The sequence below is a fragment of the Typopeltis vanoorti genome, chromosome 15 (genome assembly GCF_054136105.1).
Source record: "Typopeltis vanoorti isolate ZY-2024b chromosome 15, IOZ_Tvanoo_1.0, whole genome shotgun sequence".
NCBI classification, from domain to species: domain Eukaryota; kingdom Metazoa; phylum Arthropoda; class Arachnida; order Uropygi; family Thelyphonidae; genus Typopeltis; species Typopeltis vanoorti.
In genome coordinates this window covers 102,824,456-102,849,133 of record NC_143563.1, presented here as the reverse complement: position 1 = coordinate 102,849,133, position 24,678 = coordinate 102,824,456, and the positions used below count along the sequence as shown (strand labels likewise).

The following is a 24,678-nucleotide window of genomic DNA, read 5'->3' as shown; positions in this document are numbered from 1 at the left end:
TGTTTAATACGATTTAATGTAAGCCAATAAATCAATTGTAAGTAATGTGCGTCACAACAAACCTTAAACATAATAGTAACACGTAGTCATAAATCAAAATAAAGCATAAATTTAATATATGTTTAGGGCTTTTTTTAGCAGAACAAAGTGTAACAATCGATTTAAGAAAGATAGAATCTCAAATCTATTCTGCATCCAGCTTGTTCCAGTATTTCTAATTTAACGAGGTGTCAGTTGGGAAAGCTCTCTCGCACATGTAAGTTAGTGGAAATCGGCATGAGAGTATTCACAGCTTTTGCACTTGGTAAATCCAGTGGTGTTTTAATCAAAGCCAAAATTTTATACGATTCACACGAATGGACACCACACTACGGGAGTTCATAATCTTCGAATCAGAAATGAAAATTAATATTGAATATAATCTTCACTAGAATTTTTTTTTTAATCTTCATTTTCATTCTAGTTTTTTTAAGACTTTCAAAAATCATAAGAGATTTTTGAAAGTCACCTTGGGACGACTCGAGGGATGATTTTCATTTTTATTTTCGTGACTTTTATTTCAGTATTGACGTTCATGCTGCCACTTTACAACTAACAGTCCATAATGGTTTTTTAAGTTTAAAAATGTTATCAATTCACATTAAAAACAATTTAATACGGTGAGTTCAAATCCAACACAGAGCGGTGAGGTATGATGCAGCTATATATTAGTATTATAAGTATTATAAGCAAGTGCGCATTTCCCCTCCTTCCTTCCGCTAAAATCCTGTCATGCATGATCGCTGTGTAAGGCTGCATGAGTCGAACCACAAATATAAATTTTAACCCAAGTAAATAATATTAAATATGTCGTAGTTTACAAAAAATACCAATGTAAATCTAAGCAGACATCATTCCACAGTTTTTATTTGCGAATCACTTGTGAGGAACCTATGTAATTGGATTCACTGGAAGCAACACTAAGAAAACTTATTGCCTTCTTTATCGCCTTTAAAGCTCTTTGTAAGTTAAAAAGTGCTGCCATCTATAGTGAGAAATATGTACTATATTGTAATTTATACAATATCATCTTCTTTACATATTCTAATTTATTAAATATTATCTTCTTTACATATTCTAATTTATTAAATATTATACTTGAATAAATATTGTATTATCTTCTTAACATGACATTACTTTGGTGTGATATCGCCCGATCAGCATAGTAAATGAAAAATGAAAAAAAAAAAATAGTCTCTTAGACTATTACTGTATTTTTTCCTATATAAACAACATTGGAGATGCATTTAACAATCAGGAAACGACAAACAAGTAAACAATTTTAGCACTGAGCTATGTAAACTGTATAAAAATGAAAGAAAATCTCTTTTAAAGATTACGGAGTTTCTTTTTCCTGCTATATTTAGGACGAGAGAATTACTCTCAATCTGTTGATCTGTTGTAATTACATTTTTCTTACTTCCTAGTAATATTATTAATAATAAATCAGAAATAATTCATAAACGGATAAATCGATTATTCACAATAAATCAACATAGTTTAAACGACAGCAAAATAACTGAGGTAAAATGGCAGTGCAGAAAACTGTAAATCTAAGCGGTCTCCTCGTAATTTTATTCTTTTGTTTAAGAGTTAATCAAAGTTCAATACCCCCTCTAAAATGCTACTTCCATTATCACATAGCTAATTTCCTAGAGAATTAATAGAGAATAATTAAAAAAGTATTAGAAAAAACTTAACCTACTGATGCCATTAATAAAAATTCAATGAAACCAAATAAGATGTGTCTTAATTATAATATACGGGGGGGGGGGATACCAAACAGCAATGATTATAAAGGAATTGTTATCTAATATGATATCAAGTATGGCAAATCAAGGACAATCATTAAATAAAGGTCATTTTTCTATAGCAATATCATAGCAAGTCACCATGTGGTCGATAAATATAGATCGAACATGGAACTTTTTTAAGTCTCCAATAACCCGAGGCGGTAGCTCATCCTTATACTAATTAATTGTTGAGTGTGATATTCACTTATAAAAGTGTTGTCTATCCTTTTGTGATACTTGTGGAGACGTTTCCTACATTTGAAGGAATATTGTAATTCTTTAGTGTTCTCGTTGCTATTGCGGAGTGAATTGCTTGAAAAAGTGAAGTTCTTTCTGAAGTTTTCGCTGAGCACGTTTCTCCAAACGCGCTTTGAGAACGGCCATCATAAAATAAAAGCCACAGAAAGAGTAATATATCATCAGTTTTCAATTAAAGTTCCCTTTCTATATCAAAATGTTGCCAGCATAATCACTGTTGTTTTCGTTTTTTTTTTTTATTTATTTATTTTTTTTTTTTAGCAGTCATTTCAAGCTTCCCAGTAGCACTTAACCTTCAAGACCACGTCACCACGGTCGGCATCCATTTCGCTATTAATAAATCTGCCTCGCTTCCTATTGAGGAAGCATTTAGCATTGAAAACCACAAAGAATTTTTTAAAATCCTTAAGGCATGGTTTCTCTTTTAAACTTAGTTTCATTTTTTTTTCTTAATAGGAATCCTTTCGCCCACACGAGAGAGATTACAAAACCAACATCAGTGCTGTTTGAAGCGTAAAGCCACTAAGCTAACCGCGCAGTTAGCTTAGTGGCTTTGCACTTCGCAACTATATGCCTGGGGAAGGAGTGTCCTAGGTTCGATTCCCGTCGGAGACGTGAGGAGCTAAAGGATCTTCCTCAGCCATAGCCAAGTTAGCCGGTCTTGGGCGGGGCAGTAAGGTTTTTCCGCCAGTTTATCTGGGGTTTTTCATCCCTCAAGCAGGCAAACTAGAACCGTGAACACACAGGGATACAGCCAAGAATACGTTGAGGCATAGGAGTGACCATTCTATCCTCGTATTTCGGTTACGAAATCCAAGCATGCTTGGAAGGTTGTGGGCCTTAAAGCCACTGGGATAGGATTTGGGATAGCTGTATTTAAAACTGCACATTGTTATATTTTAACATATGTAGCGCAAATGAAAAGTAATCTTCATTCCACTCCTATTTAAACACCTCTTCCCATGAAACATCTCTTAGGAATGACAGTCCAACTTTTGATTTCCTACCTGCAAATCAAGGCTGGTCTCTTGTTGCAATTTGACATGTACAGTTTCTTATAGTTTCGAAACTATACAGTCCGAAAAGTGATTGATGTGTACAATTAAATAAATAAAACTAATTTATTATGCACTTGTATTTTTTTCTAAGACAAGGATGTAGTTATACCCAACAGCCCGCGACTTAAGTGGACTCTTTGATTTATCCGTTGTCAATTAAAGTCTAAAACTGAAGTAGATATTCGAAGTGATAATTTATCCTCATGAAAATTAACTCTTCGAACATTTTCCCACTCATTATAACATTGATCAGAAAATCGTTTCTGTGTATACTTCGCAGCATAAAGAGAAAGAGAAAGAGCACAAAGTAACCGCTCTGCTATTCTGTCCAGAAAGATTGATGGCCACTTTTGATTTCAAATTCTAAGTGGTATTGTTCATACACTTAATGGGTCAGAGCTGCTCATCACCAATCGAAAATAATCCCATTAGTAATTTCTTTATGATTGTAAATAAATTGAATTCATTGTTGGCAGTGCTAAATGCCTGAGAACAGTGTAAGCAATAAACTTAATGATATTCTTTTAACAATTTTCTGTTTTCTTTACTTGCAGGGAGAAAAGGAATTGCATTTGTCAAGACATCTCCAAATGGCATTTTGGACGATTTGCTCGATGCAGAGATTCGTTTCATATCTGGTACTCCCACATCCCACTGGTGGACATTTAGGAAAGTAACTGAAATTTCTAATTACTTAAGCTGTCCGACAAGATATATAAAAAGGGAAATGAAATAAGTATATGTAGATTAATATTGTTATCTTCAGTTTGTTACAAGCAGTTAGCACCATTCCGTCATTCGGTGTGAGGCCAAACTGACCAATCACCATTTTGGTGATTGGTCAGATTGGTTAGTTTTGCCTATTTTAATAAAATGTCAAATACTATTTAGAGTCTAATACCATTTGTAGATGAATTTCACTGCTCATTGAAACACGATCACCTGGTTTATTCTCCAGAACAAGGCCTCCTGTTTACGAAACTCCCCTCTTTTCTCTCCTGCGGAGGAATGCTGAATACCTTAACCGATATAAAGATTATTTTTCATTAGGTGCACCTCTTGATTCTCACATTTCAGGTCATCAAATGATAGCGGTTACTTTCAGCAGTATCATTTGGGAATGGTTTCGGCAATCCGAGTGATGTTATCATACTTCGCTATTCTTCTCATCCAATTTTGAGTATCATATTTGAGAATGTTGTTTTGCATTCGTAAATAACTGCTTGAACTAACAGACCAGTATGTTTATCACACTTCTCCTTTGGTTAGGAAGCTGATTTTCAGAATTATCTTTAGGTGTGTAACCGATGAGAAAAATTTTGATAACTCTAAATTTATGAACTTACGTGTCAAAAAATATTTTGAATGTTCCAAATATATTGCTAGGATAACTGAGATAACTTATATATTCTTCTTCTTATTCGTCTATGATCTCTTGTGCTTTTAAGCGTCGAGATTTTGCCAAAGAGATTTCCATGCCATCCTGTCCAAGGCTTGTTGTTTTGCTTCTTTCCAGTTAATTCCCTTCTTTTCCAGTTTTTCTTTAATTTCCTTTTGTCAACCTTTCCTGGGCCTGCCTATGTTTCTTTTCTCTATTTTCTGGCTTTCGTATATTTTTCCTTCTTCCAATCGATTAAGATGTCCAAACCACCTCATTTGGTGGATTGGACATCTTAATATGAATTGGTTCAGAGGTGCAATATGAAGGCTGTCTCTTATAGTTTGATTTCTTATTCGGTCTAGTCTTGTTTTTTTTTGCCACTTTCCTAAGATATTTCATTTCAATTGTTTGTAGTTTATTTGTGTTTCCTGTTGTTAAACACCAAGACTCGCAACTGTACGTTAATGTTGGTGCAAACATTGAACGGTATCCTGTTGTTAATTTCTGTGTCTAGTCTACTATCTTCTTGTATATATGATCCCAAGTATTTAAAGGAGTGAACGTGTTCCAGTTGATGGTTCTCTATTTTTTGATTATGTGTTTTTGTTGGTTTCTAGATATGATCATTGTTTTAGTTTTATTTATATTTATGGTAATATTCCTTTTCTTTGTTTCTTCATACCAAATGTTGATGTTGTACTGCAAATCTTCAGTTGTATTCGCTAGAATCACTACACCATCTCCAAAAGCCATGTGCGAAATCCTGGTTTCTATCAGTTTCCTGTATCCTAGGTGGAACTTTTTTGTTTTTGTTTGGCATACCTTTAAAATTTCATCCATTACTATGATGAAGAGAAGAGGGCTGAGGATACAGCCTTGCCTCACTCCTACATTTGTTTCAAATTCTTTTGGTCTATTATTACAGGTTCTTACATAATTTCTGTTACTTTTGTAGAGGCTTTGTATGGCTGCTATTAAGTTATTCCTTATCTTGTCTTTCTTTAATGTTTGCCATATTAATTGTCTGAGAACTCGGTCAAAGTCCTTTTCGAAATCTATAAAACATTCCATATTCCATTCCAGGAAATAGATATTCCTCTATTTGGTTCCTAAGCCTCTCTTCTAAAATACGGGCGTATTTTAGAAGAGAGGCTTAGGAACACTTAAAAGAGAGAAATTCCTCTATGGTTTTCACATTTACTGTTGTCTCCTTTCTTAAATATATGGATTATTATTGCTACTTCCAAATCTTCGGGAATAATTTTCTTTTTCCATACGACATTGAATAGGTGTAAAAGAAATTTTATGGGTTTCTTTTCTAATACCATTTCTGGTGTTATTTGGTCATGGCATTGCTGCTAACAGTTCATTTGCATGAATTTCCTCACTTTGATCTCCTATTTTGCTTGCATGTCTTAGGGTTCTATTTTTTCCGTGTTCTGCATCTTCCAATAATTCTTGGAAGTACCGTTTCCATTCTTTCCATGATGTATTCGGAATTTGTGAGTAACTTTCCATCCTTATTTTATAAACTTTATGAGACATTCTTTCTCTGATCTCGTTCTTTTTTAGAAGAGTTTTTGGTTTCCTTTAAAATTTTGTTTTCAAGTATGTTCGAAGTCTTCCCAACATTTTCTTTTCTCTTCTTTCACTAAAGTTTTAACTTTATTTCTTTGGTTGTTGTATAGTTCTTTATCAATCTGCAGCTTTGATGTTATATATCTCTTCAACAATTGATTTTTCTTTTTAATTTCTTTTTAGTTCTTCAGTACACCAGGGACTGAAGAACTACGTAAAAGAAGGGTTTTTATGTACCGTTGTTACATATACTTTATGTACTGTTTGTTATTTAATGATACACCACAAATTTCTTTGCTTGTTTCTAGAATAAGTGTTTTGAACTTGTACCATAGGCATTTTACATCTTAGTCTTCATATATCTCTTTTTCTACTTCTTTCATTTTGTCTTCTATTTTACTTTTATACTTTTATACTCAATGGCTGTTTCTTCTTTCTTTAGTTTGTAGTTCTTTGTCTTAGCATTTATTTCCTGGCTAATTTTTCTATATGTTTCAACTTTTATTTTATGGATCGTTTCCAATATTAATAAGTAGTGGTGTATCACTGCCTATTTCAGGACCTATATAGACTCTTGCGTTTTTTTGTATATACTACTGGTCAAAATTGTGGAAACCTTTTGAAAAAATTGTATTTCTGAGGTTTGATGGCTCATAACACCACTTTGTTTTTGAGTAATATCATAAAATTCTTTATCAATGGAAAGATAATTTAATCAAGAATATAATGCAATAACTTTAATGAAGGATTTGTTTACTAGAACAGCAGTTATAAAGAAGAAACCTGAAACACAGAAAAAATGAGATATATAAAAATTCTCACAATGTGAGTTAATACTTAGTTGGGTAACCTTTAGCGTTAATTACGGCCTTACACCGCCTTCCCATGGTGAACCAAGTTTTTTAGTTCTGCAGCTGTTATAGTGTGAACCCAAGATTGAATTATTGCTTCTATTAATTGCGTTTTATTGGTGGGTTGCTACTGACCAACAAGTTTCTTTAGTCGACTTCATAGATTTTCGATTGGGTTAAGGTCTGGGCCATTCCATCAGTGGAATATGATTATCTTGAAACCACTTTTTGCACACAGCAGCAACATGACATGGAACTGAATCCTGTTGAAATATAAATGCTTCATTATCTTGGAAAAGATCACTTGCGGAAGGCTTCAGTTTGGGTCAAGTATTTCATTTATGTATTTTTGGGCATTTATATTCTCATTAATCACGCAAATTCTGCCCACACCTTTTGATCTCATACAAACCCAGATCATAACAATAAGTGGGTGTTTCACAGTAGGTGTAATGCAAGCAGGATGCAAATCTTCTCCTATTCTTCTCCTTACGTCTTTTATGCCATCACTACCAAACAGGGAGATTTTGGTTTCATCACTCCAAATAACACCGTCCCATTGTTCAGCTGTCCAGTTAACATGGGTTTTAGCCCAGTTTAATCTTTTTAATCTTTGTCTAAGAGATAAAAATGGCTTTTTTCGTGGAATTCTAGCATTTAGACCAAATTCCTGCAGTCTGCGCCGAACAGTCCTTGCACTCAACTTCACATTTTATTGCGCCATTTCACCTTGTATACACCCAGATTATTTTCTTCTGTCACGTAGGCATAATCTCTCAAATTTTCTATCTTCACTTGCTGTTGTGCACCTTTTCCTGCCTTTACCAGTCTAGTTTTGTAGTGACTGAGTCTCCTTATACTTCTTCAAAAATTCAGAACCACACTTAACCACCTTTGGTTAAGTTTCCACGAATTCTTCTTCTAATTTCTTCATAACTGTAGCCTTGTTCACATAATAGTACTATTTTACATCGCTGTGACCAGTCAACTACTTGCATCATTTCTTTAATTTTATTACGTTTACAAGCTCACTAAATGAAAGAACACACACAAAAAAAACCAACCCACTTGATAGCAATCACATAGCACACTGACAAATGTCCTCTCAGCTCCAATAAATGACAGATAGCTGAATCCTGCTGTGACCTTATTGGCTCATTGCCAAAACAAGATGACACCTGATTGGCTCTCTAAACACTCATGCTCATTGGCTACATTCAAATGAAGGAAAGCTACTTCATACCAACCTAAGCAAGTTGTGCTTTTTTTTTCCTAGTTATTTAGGTATAACTTTTCATAGAATACAGATAATAGAACAAGCTTTATTGCATTACATTCTCGATTAAATTATCTTTCCATTGATATATACTTGTATGGTATTAAACCTCATCAAACCTCAAAAATACACTTTTTCCAAATATTACCACAATTTTGGCCACTAGTGTACTTCCAGTACGATCAGCTTATGATGGCGTAGTCAGTTATAGATTTTTCATTTCTACTGGGCTCTTCCCTGGTAAACTTATGGATTTCTTTATGCTTGAACATAGTATTCGCTGTTACTAAATTATTCATAAGGCAAAGATTTGTTATTCTTTCTCCATTATTATTCCGGGATATTTCTCCTTGTGATCGCAACATTTGTTTCGTTTCCTCGTCTACTTGATTCCCTACCCGGCCATTAAGGTCAACGAGTAGTACAGGGTGGCCATGAATTAACTTTTCCTCTTTGGAGGTATCTCTAGCTAAAATAAATAAACGGAATGAGAATACATTTTATATTGAGACTTTCGAAGGCATGGGGAGATGAATTCCGCGAAAAAAAAGATTTAGTACCAAAAGTCGCCGATAGGGAAAATGTTGGCGCTGGCGGAGCCGAAAGCAGTTAAATATTTGCAGTAAACGCAGGTAAAAAGGATTATGCAAATTTTACTCTGCGTAGCTGACAGCAGCACCACCAATTCCACCTAAAAAGGGATTGGGAGTTCAGGCGAATCACTGACGAATTGTGCTCAATATGCGTCCTACCTTGCCTCAGCGTGCTTTATTTGTAAAGTTTGTTTTACCTTCAACAGTAGAATGCCGTAGCGGCCCTTCGAGAATTCATAAGGCTTCATAACCTGCGTACAGGTCGTATATCAAGTGTAGCACTGAGAGCTATGATTAAGAAGTAAGATGAAACTGGATCACTAGGAGTTAGACCTGGAAAACAGAGGACGGAAAACAGTGCAAGAAGAGACAATAACAGACGTTGCTATTGCGATCCTCGATGACACAGGGACCAGTACTTGTCCATGCGCTCGTGCCATGGCTCGCCAACTTGATATGGCTTATGGTACAGTCTAGAAAATCTTACGGAATGCTTCAATTCTATCCATATAAGTTCAGTCGTTTGCATTTGCAAGCACTAACTACTGCAGATTATGATAAGTGCATGACCTTCGCGCTAACGTTTCTTGCCCGAATGGAGGTCGACAATGACTGGCCTTGGAGAATATTGTGTGGTGATGAGGCTCATTTTTATCTGAATGGGTCGGTCAACATTGACAACTGCAGAATTTGGGCATATGAACATCCCCAAGTGATCCAGCAAGTACCACTGCATTCTCCAAAAGAGTAACTGTGGGGTGTGGCTTCACAGCCGATTTCATAACAGGACCATACTTTTTTGAGCGTATTACCCCTACGGATCCTGTAACCTGTAACCTTCATTACTGAAGAGATTTTTTATCGACGAATGATGGAAAATTTTGTCATTCCTGCATTGCAGCAATGTTTGGACTCCATAATTTTTATGCAGGATGGAGCACGGCCACAGATTGAACGTTCAGTACAGCTCCTTTTACGCCAGTATTTCAGTATGAGAGGGTTATCAGTCAGTTCTTTCCGACGGCATGGCCGCCTCGAACGTCACTCCATGTGACTTTTGGCTATGGGGGTATTTGAAATCCGTTGTGTATGTTTGTGGAGTTCCCAACTTGCATATCGTGAAAGAGAACATAACACAGGCTGTTATGAACATCTAATCGGACTCCTTACGCTCAGCTTTAGAGCACGTCGCACACCGGATGCAATTTGTTGTACACAAGAAAGGTCAGCACATTAAAAATCGCGTATGTGGTCCAGGGGACCCTGATTCTGATGAATAAAACATTATTTCCCGTGAGTTCAATCACTACATTAATTTATATGTTTCTCGCCAGTTGTTTAGTTTATTTATTATTATTATTATTATTATTATTATTATTATTATTATTATTATTATTATTATTATTATTATTATTATTATTATAACGCGGCACATATCCAGCTGGAATGAGTGATGCGGCTGTCGCTTACACCGTCGAAATGTAATTATTCCATTTTATCTGCCTTTAATGTAATTATCCGCTTGTTTTCGGCCCCACCAGCGCCAAAATTTCACCTATCGGCGACTTTTGGTACTAAATCTTTTTTTCGCGGAAATCATCTCCTCATGCCTTCAAAAGTCTCAATATAAAATTGGTCTCATTCCGTTTATTGTTTTTAACTGCAGATGCCTCCAAAGAGAGAAAATTATTTTATGGTCACCCTGTATAATATGTACTTGAACTTCTTCAATTGTTTTTTTTGTAAGAGTTAGAAGAATTCATTTTTAATTTCTTTATTAGCATTATAATTTGGGCCATATGAAACAATTACAGTGAATACTTGTTTATCTGATTTAAAATCTATAGTGATTGTCAACAACCTTTCATTTATTAGTTGCCATTTAGTAATATATTCTTTGAGATCTGGTTTAATTATGCAAGCTACCCCTTGTTTTCCCCATTCTCTTGGGTTTACCCCTGAATAGAAAAGTATATATATCCATCTTTTATTTTCTGGCAACCTTCATCTTCCTTTTTTTGTTTCTGTGACTGCTAGCAGATCCAATCTCCATTTTTTAAATTCATCTATTAATTCGTTTTCTTTTGCATGTAGACTATTAATATTCCATGTTCCGTATCTCATGTACCTTTTTCCTCGCTTTGTCGTGAACCATTTATGAGTTCGGCTATCTCTTTGTTCTTTCTTTTAATGGGTGAAATTTTAAGGTGTGTAGGGGATTAGCCTTCGGCACCTGAGTCTGGTGGTGGGGCTGCCACCTTCGAGGTCCCTAGACCGGCCTATGAGAGAAGTGCTATCCTGTTGGTCAGCGGGAGGTATTTATTTCCCTCCTACCCTTCATAGTAAACTATGACGAGCATTTACCGATCCGCCACCAGGGGACGCGATGGATGGGGGCTACAGATGTCCCCACACGGGGAGATAACTTATATAATCAAGAAATCAGGACTGGAGTTATTCCAGTATACAGTATAGAACTTCAGAATATAAATGAAATGAACATCGCTTACACTAATGCTTTCTTTTGTTTTTCTTTTCTTTCTTTCTTTCTTTTTTGAGCAAATTCGTTTTGAAAGCATCGAAATTCGACTTTCTGTTTTTCGACAAGAGTCGGAGTCTGCATTCCTTCCTGAAGTTAAGGCGGAATTATGTAGGCTAAGCCGAATTAAAAAAAAAATGGCTTTCGTTACGGTATGGATTATGTCATGCTAACGATCACCATTCTTGAGTAGTGACACAACAACCAGAATTGTTGGTTGTTGTTCCGTTACTATGACGCGCAAACATTTCTAAGTGTGCGCATTTCTTTATGGCAATCACATTTACTTTTACTTTGCAGTACGGTTGGCGATCGATAGTTGCTAACCTTGCTGCAAAATTACACGGCCAACCAGGCCATCTTTAATGTTATGGTATCATTTAAATTAAGGTATCGATTATTCTCGATTATTCAATTTAAGTAGATATTGAATCCAATATTATTTCAAGGCCGAATATAGAAACTATAAAAGTTTCGGCCGATCCAAGCATAAGCAAACCTTTCATGACAGGGGCAACTCGTAGTAAAGATGTAACAAGTCAAATCACTATCCTTAGTATTTCGCATAATGCAAAACACATCTCGTAGCGGACATGTATGATATTATACATTATGAGGGTGGGGGTCACTAGCCAGACCGATTTCGACCCTTTTTCAGGTCTCGTCAGTGGGATCAAGTCCCAGATGTAAATGTGAATACTCAGGTTGTAGTGATGCAGAACTTATATACTTTACCATACGAGTTGCCAAAAAAGGTGTCAACATCACAAAAGACACCAAGAATTACTGAAATAAGTTTAGATGAGTTTTCATCGCCCCGTTTAACCTCTTCTCCTGCTAATTAGACGCTTGAGATGGTTTAAAAAGTAATTTGATCTTTGCAAATCCTGCATCAGCTGAGACGAACTCCCACGAATATTAATGCACTGCAAATTTGCAACCATTTGTGGATGGAACTGTTATTAAAAGTTAAAATTTATCATATTATAACAATCAATATTATTACACTCTAAAACCAATTAAATCTATATTAAATTAAAACATTACATCAAATTTTAATTATCTTCTAATTATTATTATTATTATTATTATTATTATTATTCCTGATACCTCCAAGGAGTCCGAAGACTCATCGCGGGAGGATATCTTCAACTGTCTCTACACCTTACCTCTACTACGAATCAACGCCATCTACCGCCCACCTCCAACACCACCACAACTAGTAATTTTTGTCTGTAAATTGCGTGTGTTCTGAAGGGCCGATTTGTATGTATGCGGGATGAAAAACCCGAGTTTCCGGGAGAAAAAACCCTGCTACCTCCGTATGAGATCGGCTAACTCACCATCAATTAAATAGAAGCATTTGACGCTTTTTGTAATGTGTCTTAGACAAGTTGATTTTTTGTAAACCAGCTCTAAGTGATGTGTGTGTGAATGGGATTTGACAGGATGGTTATTGACTGACCTCTGTAACATACGCGAAATTTATCCGTCTGCGCATGAATTTCACGCATGTTATAGATACTTTTGATTAAGGATGAATGTCCGGCTAACGGAAATATTACTAGTAGTTCAGTGATTAGGTGTTCTAAACACGAACAGTTTCTAACTAAAATTAAAAGCGCAAGTAGTAATTAATTCAGTTAAATTAGTTTCCGGATTTAGCAACAGACAGTCTACTGTGTAATTACGGTCAGTTCTATTCATAAGGATGAGGTGATTTTAATTGTAAGCAGCAGCCCTTCTATGGAAACGAAGCCACGTAATTCAATACACACTTGGTAGAATGACTTGGTAGACTGGCGCTCAAACAATCTCTTTATAACAGAAAGAAGTGTAGCACGAAATAACTTAAAAAAAGAGAAAAAATAATAATATAAACTGCAAGTATTTTGAGGACAAAAGAGTAAAATATCTTTCGGTAATTAAATTTGAAATGTCAGACGAAAGAAAAATTCTGGATGAGGGAAACATCACAAATGCTGTGCAATCCACTTACAAATGTAACTCGTTCGTAATTTAAACTTTTAATATTCAGAAATAATCGATTATAATTCTTAAATTTCATGCTTTCAAAAGATGTACAGTAGTATCTCGCTAATCAGAACTAATGAAAACCATGCTGCTCGTTCGGATTAGCAAAACGTTCGTAGCGAATTTTCCCCAAGAGACAACAATAACTAGCGTTTAAGACAAAAATAATCAGATTCTAATGGTACATCAATTTAATTCTGTAAATAAATAGTGTAACTGATAGAAAAGAAGCTATTGTACTGTAATGTAGAACTTAAAAAAACAATACAGTACACACATTTATTTTAGTAAAACATTTAGTTTGTATATACTGTATTGTTGAGGATTCTGATTTAGTAGAATGATTTTTCGAATGCTTCTTCTCGGAGCTGCATTATCAATAAAATTTTGTGGAATGGCGTGTCATTCTGCTTAGCCCATTCTATACGCATATTAAAACTTTCAACTGCCTCTTCATGTTTTACTTTTTTTTTCGAGTTCTTTATCATCATCATCGTTTTCCAATTCATTCTGCAGCATCATATTTACAATTTCAGCATCTGATTTGATTCCGAATTCATTTTTGGTTCTACCTGTAATCCATTCCTTAACATCTGTTTGTGAAATTTCAACATCTGGATTTATATTTTAACCAAATTATGCACGTTTTGAATTTCCTCTTTTTTGTGTATCACCGTAGTTATACTGTATTATAATAATAATAATAAAATTAATAGTAATAATTAAAATAATAATGATTAAATAAAAATAATAGTACACAAAATAATAAATAATACGTAATAAATAAAACTTTTTTTTCTTTCAAACCGCAGTTCGGATTACTGAATGGTTCGGACTAAAGAAGTTCGGATTAGCGAGATACCACTGTATATCATACAAACGGATAATAGAAAAAAGAGGATAATAGGAGATATAATATAATATATAATCTAATATAATAGAGCTAGAGAAAAATGTTATATGAAAGAGATATGGAGAGTGCTAACCAAAAGTTCGGGGAGTTTGAAGAGCTCAAGTCAGCTGGTTGTAGTATGGCTTTTAGTATGGCTTTCCGTTGCTGTAAGGAGAAAGCACCCTTTGTGAAGAAGTATGCCAGCAACCGGCAGGCTGGGTTGCGTGCGTTTTTTAACTTCGTGTTTTAGTGGTTCGGCGATTTTCTTCTCTAACTGAAATGGCGGATTTTTAGGAGCAAAGAATCTGCATCAAATTTTGCCAACCTCAACCTCAAAAAAAAAAAAAAAAAAAACTTCTGCAGAAATCCGCCGAACGATAAGGAAACGTCGCCTAAATCACCGGTAGAAAAAGGCGCCTTCAAGTTCGAGCAATGTCAAGTCAATGTTGATCTTAATTTTTTTTTTAAATCATAGCATTGTACACAAGGAATTTCTCTTCCCCCGTTAACTTCTCAAGGGAGAGGATTACAGTGAGGTTTGAAGTAGCTAGGGAAGAGCATTCGGTGCAAACATTCAGATAAGTGGATAACAACTGGGTTCTCCACACATCACTCGTTTTTCGACAGTTACTCGCTTCCAAAATCATGACAGTCATTCTCCATCCTCTATGTTTTCCGATCTCTCCACTAGGACTTTTTTCTGTTTCCCCAAGATGAAATTCTTGCTGAAAGGGCGTTGTTTTTGGCGTGATTGAGGAAATCTGGACTGAATTCCAGAAGGTGTTCAACACTACACTTTGGGACTACCAGAGAAGAAATGAAACATGAAAAACCTCTGAGATCCCAGTATGCATGCCGAAGGGATTACATCGAAGGAGAAGGTGAAAACTACAAGTTAGGATAAGTATTTTTTACAGTCATATTCTCGGAACTTTCGACTTTGATAAACTACTGATCGGCTAATCCACCCACCCACATGCCGATGATTCAGAATTTTGTTTAAGTTGGGTTTAATACTTTTTAGATTAGTACTTTTCAAAGTTTTCGAACATCAAAAATATTATTATGTCATAAAAGTTACATAGATTAGTAGTTTGCTGACTTGTTTGTAATAAATGATTGATAATATGAATTGTAATATTAAAACCTTTTCTCTGAGTTCACGTTGAAGTAGTTTTATGCATATTAAATCTCTACGGAAATTAAGTTTGAATTGTTTAATGATATACAGCCATAGGATTTATTATGTAGATAAATATAATAAACTTTTCTATCTGGATTTATTATGCATTATATTGAAAAGAAATTATGTGCCTCAGATCTAAAGCAATCGATTGGATTTGTTTTTATTGAAATACAGTGTTTAAATTTTTCACTTTGCTTTCTTCACTTCACAGAATTTTTTTATTTTCATTTTGTGAAAAACAATGTGAAACTATCAACAATATTATTTAAGTAAAGGGATATTTCATCCCATATTGTTTACTTAAATAATTTCACGTCCCCGAATTGAAGCCTTTGGCTCTTCATATAATTAGTATCAACAATATTATTTTTCAAACATTGAGAGATCATTTTAAATTTACATATATTATATATAATAAATATAAATGTAAGATTATGTATATTGCAGAATATTTGAATATATGGTGAACATTGAATTCCCAGTTAGCAGCAGTTATCTTTAAATGAACGTTCCTGTTTAGTTATTGTGATGCACAATAGACTAGAAAAAATTCAATATTAATAATAAAAATATGAAATCTTTTACCATTCCGTGATGATATAGAGAAACAGCCTGTGACGCTTTATTGGACAATTATCGTACAGTTCTTAGACGATCACGGGTCGAGGCTTCCGTGGCACCGAACTTGCGCATTCTGGTAGTATATCATTCATATTCATTGTGATTTAGTTACGTACTAATATAGTAATAAATTTATAGCGGAAAGGGTTTCATATATTTTTGGTTCTTCTGGAAGAAAAAAATAGGGAATTCTTTACAGTAATACCATTACATGTTTTACGACGCGATTATTTCATACCTTGCGATTTCATTTTTGTTTCAGCATATTGTCCAATTCCTTAATAATATCTACTTGTTCTGCAAAGGATACGTCCTTCCATGTTTGTGAGCCCACTGAGTAAAAAGAAATGTTTAAAATATGAAACTTAAATGTTTTAAATACTGGTAACCTTTACCACTATTTAAAACACTTTACTGGTAACCAGTTCTATTAGAAATTTGTAATAGAAACATGAAAAATAGTGTGGTATTTTTAATTTCGAGAATAGACCTCAGTAAACTACAGCAAAGATAAAGTAAAAAGATAGTAATTATTTCTGAAATCCAAACTCCCGAATCTAAAATCCTAGCGTCCTTACTGACCAAATACATATAAATGAACATATGTTGTTAAATTTATTTGTTTATTCAATCGGAGCAAGTAACACTTCAAGGCCAGTGTATACAGTTTCTTAGGTGCGTGTGCGTGTGTTCTTATTGCCAGTTTTGCTGTTTTGTGCGATGAATTCACCTTGGGTTAAAAACCTTTATTCTTAGCGTCCTAGCCGAATTCGAATCCGAATGACACGACAAATAAAATTCCAGCTGGTAAGATTGAAATATATACAAGAACAACTGCTATATATATACGTTACAGTATTTTGCATTTTGGAGTATTTAAAACTTCTTTGTTTGAGGAAGAAATAATTATACACGTCTGGTTTATTCCGTCTGGTTATAACAGTTTTATTATACACCTGATTTTTGACAAGGGTAAAATAGAAGAATATGCATTCCAGATTTTGAGGGGAAGAGATAAAACCGAAACCGATGATGCACGCTCTGTTGATCGAAATGCTGTAGTTTAAGATTTTTATTTTAGTTTTAGCTAGAAAATCCTAAAGCTTTTCGATAGGCAAACAAACAAATATAACACACACACACACACACACACACACACACACACACACACACACACACACACACACACACACACACACACACACACACACACACACACACACACACACACACACACACACACACACACACACACACACACACACACACACACACACACACACACACACACACACACACACACACACACACACACACACACACACACACACACACACACACACACCTCATCGCCTCATCTAACGAAGGATCGTTAGATGAGGCGAAGGAACGGATATGTATATTGAAGAAAGTAAATCGTCATAGCATAACTTTTGGGAGAGTATATTGCTGGTATGCGAAACAAAATTTTATTTCAAAGGTGGATCAGAGTTTTCTACTGTGTGTGTGTGTGTGTGTGTGTGTGTGTGTGTGTGTGTGTGTGTGTGTGTGCGTGTGTGTGTGTGTGTGTGTGTGTTATTTTTATATTTGTTTGTTTGCCTATCGAAAAGCTTTAGGATTTTCTAGCTAAAACTAAAATAAAAATCTTAAACTACAGCATTTCGATCAACAGAGCGTGCATCATCGGTTTCGTTTTTATCTCTTCCCCTCAAAATCTGGAATGCATATTTAAGTTGTGACCGCTGTTTACGTTGCATAAGGAAAACGAAATGCTTTTCCTTCTTTTGGTAAGTAATTAAAGCTTCTTGAGATTCTTGAAGGCGATTGACTTTAAGTTCTTTGTCTGGCTTTCTTTTCTCTCACGAGAAGCGAACCATGCAAAACATTAAAAAGAAATATTCCATAATTTAAGTCGCTATCTGCAACCACATATGTTGTCGCTCTTAAAAAGTCGACTTGAAGTTACGCCGCAAGCTTGCAAGCTTCAGTTGTTCAGCTGACTGACTTTATTCAAATTTGAATTTAATCATGTGAATGGAATTAAATTAATGCCGTTTTGAAAGTTGTTGTTTTCCAATGCCTGTTGGTGTCTGATGCTTGTTTCACCAAGTTTTGCCATTTCTCTCTGTCCATTGTCAAGTGACTCAAATCGTGCCACCTCTTTCTACATAACTATTTCACATCATCTATCCACTCTCGACTTGGCCGATCTCTTCTATTTATAACGTGCATTGTATCAAGCGTCAAGGTTTTGGTCTTTCTACTGTTATCCATTCAGCAGATATGTCAAAAACTTCAGTTTCCTTTGAATTATTTTCTGCATTAGATTTTCCTTGCAATTTACTTTGGAATATAGTTCTTCATTTGATACGTTTTGCAGCCATCCAATTCGTATAATCTTTCTTTGCTCGAAAGCCAGTCTTAGAGTCAGTGACTATTATCATTTCTCACAACTATAGAGAGAACTTGTGAATATGCGTGTTTCTAGCAGTCTCAGCTTTATGGGAAGGCTCACAGATTTATATTTCCATATCTTGTCCATTGCCTTTAGATTTACTTTAGCTTTTATTATCACTCTTTCACAGTCTAAACCAAGGGTCGGCAAAGTGGTCGATATCGACCCTGAGAGTGGATGTGGCTATCCAAGGGGTCGATAAATGGCTAGGGGTCAAGAGGGAGTTTAAAATTTTAATGTTCTTTATAAATTACTATTTAATATTTAAAGGAAAAGTATTTCCTTTAAATATTTCTTATCGAGAAGCAGTAATGAAGTAAAAGGTTAAAGGAATTATTATTTTTAAATTGAGAAATTTATTATTGATAACATTTATTCATTTATTTAACGAGATGGGGACGATGAGGGATCAAGGATTCCATGAAGGGGTCAATATTCTTAAAAGTTTGCCGACCCCTGGTCTAAACCATGCAATACCTCCATAGGTGTGTAAAGTTCCTAACCTCTTTCAGCTCTTGTTCGTTGAACTTTATTTGCTTTTTCATTTTCTTCTCTCCGAATATCATTGTTTTTTTTGTTTGATCCACGTTCATTATCAGCCCATATCTCTTTAGTTCAGTATTATTCAGTTCAGTAGTATTCTTTCTAGTTCCTCTTCATCTTCTTCAATAATGACTATAGTAAATTGTTTATTTTCGCAATTTGAAATTCTTCATATATTATCCTCCATGATATACATTGAAAAGCATAATAAATATCCTTGGAGATATTTAGCCTTTTGTCTCATATTTCTTGTTGTCCCGAGTCATCCTATGTTTTCCACAGTTTCTCGTAGCAGCCTCTTCATTGTCATTTATGTTCTGCAAGAGACATATCAAGTTTCTATCCACTCCATAATATTTGAATACTGTTCGTGCCACGTTTTGATCTATACTGAATGCTTACTGAAAGTCAGTAAAACATGTATAAACACTTTATTTTTAAGTAGAGGTTTTCCTTGATGAATTTTAACATTAATATTTAGCGCACAGTACTTCTGCCTCTTATAAATCCTGCTTTCTCATTTTCCAGATTTTCTTTGTTTCCCTATTCTTTTCGTTAATATTATCATAAATATTTCCCCCCTATGACTTGATAGAGCTATTGTTCTGTTATTTTTGCACTCTCTTTAAATTAAATTCTTCTTCTTCTATTATAAATATTCTATTATCTATTTCTATTATATACTATTATATTATTTATTATTCTTAATATCTAATAATATAATAATAATAATAATAATAATAATAATAATAATAATTTTTTTTTTTTTTTAATTTTAAAAAAAATTTATTGATCTCTCAAAGATTTAAATATAAACAATTATCATCTTGAGTAACATTCAGCATATTATTTAACAAGGTTCAGCACGAAGTGCTGCATATAATGAAATTTCCATAATAACGATGATAACATAGTTTTTTGCTATCTTCTAAAATAACAATAATTTACAATTATATAGTTCGGATAATAATAATAATTTTTCTTTTAATAATAATAGTTTATTATCTCTCAAATAATTACATGAATATACTAAAATTTAGGCAACAGTGCAACTTTTTCTTGCAAATGGTTCAGTAAAAATTATAATTACTCGTAATATCATTGTCATTTGCAGAATTTCTCATTGACACAAGAGTAAAAAGCATGTATTATTGCCATTAATAATAATCATAGTAATACTTTACGCTTAATAACTCGCAAGTTAAACAATATTACTAATGTTGCAGTTTACATAATAATAATTTTTTAAATTTAAATATGTAAATTAAATATATAATTTTAAATTTAAATATATAACTGAAGTATTACTATCACATTTTCTGTTTACTACAAGTATTCTTTACAGAAAGTTAAGTAAATAATGTTGGATAAATACTACTACTGGGATGTAACTCAACTGCACCCTCGAAGCTTTGTAATTAGCTTATCTGAGGGTGATACTGGTTATATATACAGGGCGTTCGGGATAAATTTGACAGTTTCGTAAGGAAAAAGAAAATCTTCTTTGTATCTATTAAATTTAATGAATTGACAAAAAAACATTACAGGCAGAGTTAATTACAATACTATCAACAAGATTTACTCAAAATAACCACCATTAGCATCGATCACAGCTTTAATTCTGCTTCGGAACCTCGAACAAGCTGATGCTACAGTCTCCCTGGGAAGCGCCGCAAAAACTGTTTTAATTTTATCCATTAACTGGGCTTTTGTATTACTGGAAGTGCGATTGGTGTCTTTTTCAACTGCGCCCCATACAAAATAATCCATGGGGTTAAGGTCTGGGGAGTTTGGAGGCCAAACATTTGGACTGGTGAAGTCGTAGAAATTTTCAGACAACCATTTTTGACTTTTCCCAGAGGTGTGGCAAGGGGCCGAATCCTGCTGCCATACATACGGCCTACCATTGGCTACCCTTGTTATCCAGGGCTTGACTACAGTTAGCAACTCCACGAACAAAGCCCGAATTCCAATGCCAGGGTTCTTCAACACCTGTTCCTGCAGATTTGCGAGGAATTCTGCTGTACGAACGCAATCAGATCGTCTGCTAGGGATCTTTCTTCTTGCTACATCCTCGTAGTCACCATTGCAAGTCTCTAGTTCATGCCTGATTGTTTTTACTGTATTCAGGGAGCATTGGGCAGCAGTCGTAATATCCTTATTTTGATGGCGGGCACGAATCATCATGATACAAGTTATTCTCTTCCATGATTCAGGTGGGTTCCAGCTATCCATCCTTTCTGACATCTTGTATATGAATGAAGAAGGGTCCAAACTTTTAAATGAAGAGAAGTGTGTGTTAATACATGTAACTTACGGAAAAATATAATTAATTATAAATATGTCAAATTTATCCCGAACACCCTGTATATATATATATATATATATATATATTTGTTATTGATTTGGTTGCTCTGTTGGAAGTAGGCAGATGTTTGTGAGGTCAAATGAATGATCTGAAAGGTCTGATCAAAGTGAAATTGCCGATATATCCTGTGTTATTGCATCTGTCTTGATGGTTCACATTCTATTTTATTGTGGGCTTCTTTTTGAACTATTTAGGAGGCTTTTTTTTTTTTCACAGTGGCAACCTTTCTATGTCTTCTGTGCTTTTAATTTGTATCGGCTTTGAAGTTTGTGACTTCCTTATGAATATCTTGGCATCTCTGGTCCACAACAATTGTAATTTTTTTCCATTTTTGCTTTTCTTGCTTGGTACAACAGAATCTGGTTGAATGGTGTTAAATATTCGGATAGGAAGATTGGTGTATTGTCTTGCTGGGCGTTCAAGTCCTTGGCAACTGGTTTTTTCTGCCTGCTGGCTTTTATGAGATTGTCTCTTGTGGACTTGCTCTTTTTTTATAATAATAATATAATAATATAATAATAATAATAATAATAATTTTTTTTTTTTTTTTTACATTTTATTATGTCTCAGTATAAGTTACATACAATAATAATATTTACAGTATTTACAATAAGGATTATACAGAATTTTTTTTTTTTATGTCTCAGATGAATTGCATACATAGTTGCTGTAGTAATTATATGTATATAATATTTATAACGCATTACAAGTGTGTATAACAGATACTTGCAAGTTAGTAATTTTCTTCCTCGAAGCTTAGCAGAGCTTATCTGAGGAAGATAATAGATGACAGAGGGTGGTGGTTTCATGGTTGTGTTCCTATAGTGGTCACAAGCCAGGTGTTGATTTTACTGTTTGTTGGTACGTGTTTGAAAGACTTTGACTGCTATTACAGTTTAACTTTTTTTTTGTGCAAATAGGGTTGGATTTAGACATGGTGTGTTTGTTTCTTTGTGTTCTTGTAGTGATAGTTTATTGAGAGGGGGGGTTGTCGTGGTTTGTGTGTTTGTGTATGTGTGGTGGGGGAGAGAGAAACAGGAATTACTCTAATTTTCATTCTCGCTATAATATTTATATAGTGCCTGTTTCAGCTCTCTGTATGTTCCTAGGTTTCTGTTGTCGAAGAGCAGTTTGTTTGTCATGTCAGGTACGTAGAAGTTTCGGGTGGCTTTGCCGTTGTGATTGTTGTACTTATATGTTATGTAGTTTGTTGACTGTGGTCTTGTTATTTGATATGTTGTTCTGGTTACTCTATATGTTGGGCTGTAGTAGTGTTTTAACATGACTGTGTAGTGGCGTAAGTGTTTCACCTTAAATATTTTGTGTTTTGTCCATGCTTCCTGCATAAGAGTGGGTTGTTCCCAGAATATCAGTTTTATCATTTTATCTTGCAACCATTGTCGCCTGTTAAGTCTGTAGTCTGCGCAAAATGCGTATGATGTGATTGCATATCTTAAAATGTTTTCACATAATGCTTTATAGATTAGTATTTTTATGTGGGTTGGGGCAATGTCTTTTAATCTGTATAGTTTGCTTGCTATTATCCTAAGCTTGGTATGTAGGTAGTTTGTATGGCTATTCCAACTTTGATCTGCATCGAAGTGAAGTCCAAGGTAGCGTGTTGTTTTCACCTGTGTGATGGTTGTGATTTTAGGTTCTGCACTTTGTGTATAGGAGGATGAATGTTTGATAGTGAGATATTTAGTTTCTATGGGCAGGGTTTGGGGGTTTTTGAATACCATTAGCTTTGTTTTTCCAGGGTTTATACATATATGCCATTTTCGGTTAACCAGTTAGTGATTTGATTGATGTCGTGTTGCATATTTTTGTAAGCGATATTTGCATTGTTGTGAATGGATACTATGGCAGTGTCGTCTGCATACTGGAAGATTTTACTTTTTAGGGGGAGTTGGCTTATGTCGTGTGTGTATATGTTAAATAGAATGGGAGATAGGACAGCTCCTTGCGGTACTCCACAGGTTACATGTACCTCTTTGCTGTGTGCTAATATATTATGTGTGCTAATAATAATAATAATAATAATAATAATAATAATAATAATAATAATAATAATAATAATAATAATAATAATAATAATAATAATAATAATAATAATATTATTCTATCTTCTATTATATACTTCTATTATTAAATTAAAAAACATAAACATAAATGGATGGAACACGTTCACAGAATGAAAACAGAAAGATTACCAAAACAAGCCTTAAAGTACAAGCCATTAGGAAAAAGAAAACCAGGACGTCCTCTAAACGATTCAACGATGACTTCAAAGGCCGGAACAGGCCATGCTAGCTTGATACGCATGATGATGATGATGATGATGATGATTTAAATTAAAATTAAATGTGCAATGGCATCATGTAAATTTATATTTTTAGGGGATCCCAGTGTTACACTGCGATCCTCGTCATCTTCCTTTGGAGATGGTTTATATTTTCACAAGAGTTCTCTATGAAAAGTTTACTATAAAGCCAAGTAAAAATGCAGCAATGAGAAGGAGAGATTTTGATATTTGGCACGATCTTTAGCTTATGTTAACATCATCTGTCATAAGAAAATTTATAAATGTTTATTTATTTACTAGAAATTTCATTTGGTATTTAATGATAATATTTATCTAAATATGTCACCATCATCAGGGTTCTAACAGGCATTTAAGTATCCAAGTATCCTTGGATTTCCTAACCTGAATTCTAGGATAAGATGGTTAGTCCTTTATCTATAAGCATTTTTTGTCTGTAAATTGCGTTTGTTCTACTAGTTCGTTTGCCTGGTTGCGAGACGAAAAACCCGAATTTCCGGTAGAAAAGATCTAAAGACAACTTTCACAACATGAAACTTATTTTTCAATTTTATTTCAATAGAAAATTATCAAATAATTGAGGACTCTGATTTCATTAACCTCCCATGATTACATGATTTATTGACACAAGCAAATCAAACAGGATTCGCTTCTGAAAGGAAAAGCTAATTTTTTCGCGTAATGTCGAGCATTTTAAAAGAATTATACGAATATGTTACTGTGATTACGGAATTAATCCTCTAACCATCAGCATAAGTTGAGTGAATGAACGAATAAGACTTAAATATTTGCATCAAATAAAAGTAGCATTTCCTGGTACTACCAGGTAAAGTGGTGAAATTCAAGAATCCGTTTCTCTAATTTCAATTATTCTTCTTTCCTACTTCCAA

The 24,678-nt window shown here is 34.3% G+C and overlaps 1 protein-coding gene across 1 annotated transcript in view; it reads left to right on the top strand.

Annotated features, from left to right (window-relative positions):
- Positions 1-24,678, top strand: part of LOC150099039 (glucose dehydrogenase [FAD, quinone]-like) — a 67,889-nt gene that overhangs the window by 1,553 nt on the left and 41,658 nt on the right. The window contains exon 2 of the mRNA XM_090405798.1: positions 3,703-3,821. Within this exon, the coding sequence (XP_090261924.1) occupies positions 3,703-3,821 (119 nt within the window). The remainder of the gene's footprint in view (positions 1-3,702; positions 3,822-24,678) is intronic.